The 5,258-nt window shown below is 54.0% G+C and overlaps 1 protein-coding gene across 2 annotated transcripts in view; it reads left to right on the top strand.

Moving 5' to 3' along the window:
• Positions 1 to 3,651: 3,651 nt before the first annotated feature.
• The window catches only part of GLIS2 (GLIS family zinc finger 2), a 6,353-nt gene continuing 4,746 nt past the window's right edge, over positions 3,652 to 5,258 (top strand). Inside the window, exons 1-2 of one of the 2 annotated variants that reach the window (XM_005872954.2) lie at positions 3,652 to 4,078; positions 4,952 to 5,124. In XM_005872954.2, coding sequence (XP_005873016.1) covers positions 3,907 to 4,078; positions 4,952 to 5,124 — 345 coding nt within the window. In that variant the 5' untranslated portion in view covers positions 3,652 to 3,906. The remainder of the gene's footprint in view (positions 4,079 to 4,951; positions 5,125 to 5,258) is intronic. The other variant, XM_005872955.2, reaches the window with a different exon arrangement.

Below are 5,258 nucleotides of genomic sequence, written 5' to 3'. Positions count from 1 at the left end.
CTCTAATTAGTTCCTTTCGCAGCTGGAGTTGCTGTGCAGCACCCGGCAGGCAGCGTGACCACCTCTGCGTTGCCTCCCCACCCAGCATCCCGCCCACACAGAGCCCCACAACCCCGCACCAGCACCAGCAGAGCGGAGTCACATCATCAAGCCAGGTTCCCAGGGGACTCCGCGCTGCACCCACGGGGTGCCTGCTGAGTGCCCGCACGGGGTGGAGACTCGTGGCCCCCGCCTATTGCGGGCCCCACCACTGGTTAAGAAACTTGTCTGCACCCTCAGAACAAGACAGCTGCCCTTTTGGGCGTCTCCATCCTCCCCACCTCCCTGGTTGTCAGGCATTCAATGGGGTGATGGCTGGCTGGCCTCTGTGGGTTATCACAGCGCCAGTCCCAGGGTCTCCAGCCGGGTTGTCCCCTCAGCCTCCCGCGAGCATAGCTGGCTCTCACCCGCCCCCCTTCACCCAGCCCAGGAACAAAGAGCAGAGCTGGAGCCCAGACTGGCCGCTGGCTGGGGGATGGGGGATGGGGGTGAAAGAGGACACTGAGGTTGGCCAAGGAGTGGGGTCACCGGCATCTTCCCCTTGGAGTGGGGCCCCCATTGGGAGGGAAATTGGGGTGAGGCCAGCCTGGGGATGGGGTTGCTGGGACTGTGGGCTTTGGGGGGCGGGGCCTTCCTCCTTTTCCAGGAGTGGAGAGGTTGGGCTCTGGCTCCCATCAGAATGAAACCCTGGGCAAAACCCAAGGGCAGCAGTGGGGGGCAGGGGTACCCTCTCCCACCTTGGGCCCCACCCTGGGGGACAGGTTCCTTTTGGGGCCCTCCCTGGTTCTGGATTGAGGCAGTATCTCCTTCAGGTCTTCAGAACAAGGTGACCCAGGGCTCGGGGCTCCTCCCTGGTCCCCTCTGGTCTGGGAGGAGGGCAGTGGGGCAAGTGCCAAAGGATGTTGCTTGGACAACGACGCCAATGAGAGTCAGTGTCACTTTGAATTCTCATCTCCAAACGATTCTGCCCTCATGGTCCCCTTCTCTGCAAGGTGGGGTTGGGGGTTGGGGGTGGGAAGTGGAGGCTTTGGGGAGGCCTGTGGCCCCAGGCCAGCCAAGGGCCAGGCCACCAGCCCTTCCTGGCTCCTGAATTCTTAATCAGCATAAATATTTACTTCCTTCCTCTCTTTCCAGGCTCCTAACACAGAGGAGCTTCAGGGAGGTTGGAAGGGGCCTGTGTCTAAAAATAAACAGGTGGAGGGACAGGCAGACACACAGACAAACTGACATGACTAGGGGGTGGGTTAGGCAGAGGGCAGCTCCTCCCCCATCCAGGAGAGTAGAGGGGGCCCATGGCTACCCATCACTGTCATTCACTCACCTGCCCGCCTGGATCTGGGGCTCCTCAAGGGCAGGGAGGCAGTCTGGTCCCAGCCCCCCTTGCATGGCTGGGAGCTCCTGGCCCACGCATGGCCTGGGGGCAAATCCAAATGGATCTACTGGCTCTTACCTGATGGAGTTTAACAGGAACAAGTCAAATCACAGACCTGGGTCCCATGGCCAAGTGCAGCCAACGGTGCTCTGATAATGCAATCCCCCTCCCTAGGCTTAGAGACTCTAATATTAGCATGAGCTGGTGGGCCTTTGTATGTGTCCCCAGAAGCTGAGGGTCCTAAGTTCTTTGTGTGCTTGGAGGGTCTTAGCAAAAGTGGAGCTTGGCCTAGCCCTGGCCAGCGTTGCTAAATGCTTAGAGGGTCAGCCCACTCACTGAAGGGTCTTGGGTTCGATTCCCAGTCAAGGGCATCTAACTGGTTGCAGGTCCGATTCCGAATGGGCGCGTGTGGGAGGCAACCAATCGATGTGTCTCTCTCACATTAATGTTTCTCTCACTTTCCACTTCCCTCCCTTCCTTCCACTCTCTAAAAATCAAAGGGAACCCCTGGCTGGTTTGGCTCAGTGGATAGAGTGACGGCCCATTGGACTGAAGGGTCTCGGGTTTGATTCCGGTCAAGGGCACATGCCAGCGGTTGCGGGCTCGGCAGCCGATCGGTGATTTTTTGTCATCATTGATGTTTCTATTTCTCCCTGTCTCTTTCTCTCTGAAATCAATAAAAATATATATTTTTAAAAATCAATGGGGACAATGGATATAAGACACTGGGGGGTAGGGGAGACCAGGGGATTGTCAAGGGCGGGGAAAAAAAGGAGACATATGTAATACTCTTTGTAATACTTTAAGCAATAAAACAATAAAAAATAAAAATAAAAAAAAAACAAAAAAAATCAATGGGGAAAAAATATCCTTGGTTGAGGATTAACAATAACAAAAAAGTGGAGCTTGTCCTAGGAAACAGATGAGCCAGGGCTTGGGACTAGGTGAGGACTGTTTAAATTGCTGAGGGGCTTGACCTGGAGAAAACGAGTGGGGATGTGAGGGCTGTCCTCCCCTGTCCTGCTCTGTGGAGAGAGCACCACACAGCTCTGTAGGCAACACTGGCCCCCAGGAGACACACCAAACAAAACATGCAAAGTCTCTTACCACATGGTGCTGATGGGATTATTCTGTTTTAAATTGTGAAAACCTTGCCCTGACCGGTTTGGCTCAGTGGATAGAGTGTCGGCCTGCGGACTCAAGGGTCTCGGGTTCGATTCCGGTCAGGGACATGTACGTTGGTTTCGGGCACATCCCCAGTGCAGGGGGGCGGGGTGCAGGAGGCAGCTGATCAATGTTTCTCTCTCATCTGTGTTTCTAACTCTCCCTCTCCCTTTCTCTCTGTAAAAAATCAATAAAATATATTTTTTTAAAAATTAAAAAAAAATTTGTGAAAACCTGGATTCAGTGGATGGCAGGGAGTATCTCAGTGTTGGCTTGTTTAGCAGGTAGATTTTCAGGGAGTAATCATCTCAATTAACAAATGCAAGGAAACGCTGTGACTGTTTCCCCACATGTGAAAAGATCGCCTCTGTAAGAAGTTTTAATTTGGAATGAGGAGTTGACCTTGCTTTTGGGTCATTTTTATGTGAAGAAAATTACATCACTGAGACATTCTAAGAAAATGGTAAAAATTCCAGCATGAGAACGCGTAATAAAAGAATGTCATCACCAAAAAAAAAAAAAAATGATATATGCATATATTTTAGTAACCACCAGACAGAGCTGGTCCACTCCCTTCCAACCCTGCCCCTGGCTGGCCTGGCTGGGCCACAGCCCCCAGCTGCCCCCTAGTGGCGGCCCAGAGCCCTCTGGCTCCCTGTGCCTATGGACACCTCTTCTGATCTCACCTGTGAGGCAATGCCACCTGTCTGCACCCTTGGGGCCAGACTTTGCTCAGCCATCTCTCAGCTTTGTTCCCTTAGAGGTGACCACAGATCCCAATCATCCCTCAGCAGTCAGTAGCTGAAGACCTCTCATGGTCACCTTGGAGAACACCTATTGTTCCTCAGGCCTGGTTTTGGGTCTTTCGGCTCAAACCAGGCATGTGCTCCAGGTATGACTTGCCACTCAGTCAGAAATGACCGTTGGGACTTGGCTGGTTATTTCTTGGGAGATCTGACCTTGAATCTGGTAGCTCTACCACTTCCTAGCTCTGTGACCTGAGGCCGGGTCTCTAAAACTCGGTTTTATGGCAAAATGGACTCTTTGAGCTTTGCCTACCAGAAAAGACTTGTGGGAAGTGGACATGGAAGATCTGAGTAGATGGTTGGCTCTCTTCATGATACCTGCTGGCCAGGCCACTCAGAAGGTTTCCCTACCTGGGGAGACAGCCTTCACACACCTGCACACACACTGCCTCCCGCTCCTGTGGGCTTTAATGAATGTAGCCCAAGGAGGACTTGGGATCACAGTGTCACAGCACAGCTCCTGTCCTCCCCTAGGTTCCTGCCTGAATACCAGCTTGCCACCTCCAACCCCAGCCCCCCATCACTATGCACTCCTTGGACGAGCCGCTTGACCTGAAGCTGAGCATCACCAAGCTCCGGGCGGCGAGAGAAAAGCGGGAGAGGACGCTGAGTGTGGTCCGGCACCGAGCTCTGCACAGGGAGCTTGGCCTGGTGGACGATAGCCCCACTCCATGCTCCCCGGGCTCCCCGCCCTCAGGTACTGCACTGGGTCAGGGCCATGGACTCTGGGCCCTGATGGAGCTGTGGCAATAGAAAGAATGTCCAAGGTGTGCCCACCAGGACGTAACTGCAGTCCCTCACAGCTTCTGGCTTAGAGTGCTCCCCACGCTCTGGCCATTCATCCTTCCAGCAGTTTATCTTTGGAGGTCACATTGTCCCCAGGAGGAAGGAAGTTACCTGCCCAGTTTATAAAGCTGGGACAGCAGAGTCAGGATTCAAGTTGAGGTCTCTGGGAGGAGTTGGAGGAGCTGAGAAGGGGAAGCAGAGTTTCTGTGTGGTAACAAAAGGCCCGGAGACCCAACTCCTGGGCTTTGAGGCAGTGTGGGTGGCCAGCAGTCAGTAGAGTTGGGGACCTGGCCCAGCAAGTGTTTCTTAGGCTGCTTCGGGCCCAGGCCTTCTGCTCTGTCCCTGGTGCTCCTGAGAACCACATCTACCCCTTCTGAGCTTGAAGGCTCTAGAAGTAACCTAGCCAAACCTCTCGTTTTAGAGGGGAGCACTGAGGCAGACGGGGCCTGGGGAAAGTCAAAAAGGTCCCTACCTGCCAATGTGATGGGAAGCTCCTCGCTTCACGTTCCTAGTCAGTTGCTCAACCTATATACCAGATCATTCTATCTGTAAAATGGATACTTCCCACTTTTCATGGCAACTGACGGCCGAGCTCTCATGATGGCCACGATCACATTTGTCAGTTATATAGGCTGTTGCTCAGATACCTGGGGTCCCAGGTGGTCAGGGGGTGTGGCGTGCCTGGGGTTTGCTTCCAGGGTCATGGCTTAGGATTCAGAGGTGGGAGGGCCTAGCCCACCAGGACTCCTGACTCTAGCACCCCTGAATTGTGCTTCTCTTTTAGGCTTCCTACTGAACCCCAAGTTCCCTGAGAAGGTGGAGGGACGCTTTTCAGCGGCCCCACTGGTAGACCTCAGCTTGTCACCATCATCGGGACTGGACTCCCCCAATGGCAGCAGCTCGCTGTCCCCCGAGCGCCAAGGCAACGGTGACCTGCCCACAGTCCCTACTGCCCCGGTAAGGAGGAGGTGTGGGTTTTGAACTACATCACTCCAATCTCTGTCTGTTGTCACATGGCCTCTTTCCCTCTATGTGTGTCTCTATCCAAATCTTCTTTCTCTTAAGAAGAGCGGTCACTGAATTTAGGAACC

Source organism: Myotis brandtii, unplaced genomic scaffold, assembly GCF_000412655.1.
Source record: "Myotis brandtii unplaced genomic scaffold, ASM41265v1 scaffold397, whole genome shotgun sequence".
Classification (NCBI taxonomy): Eukaryota; Metazoa; Chordata; class Mammalia; order Chiroptera; family Vespertilionidae; genus Myotis; species Myotis brandtii.
This window is presented reverse-complemented; position numbering and strand designations above follow the sequence as displayed.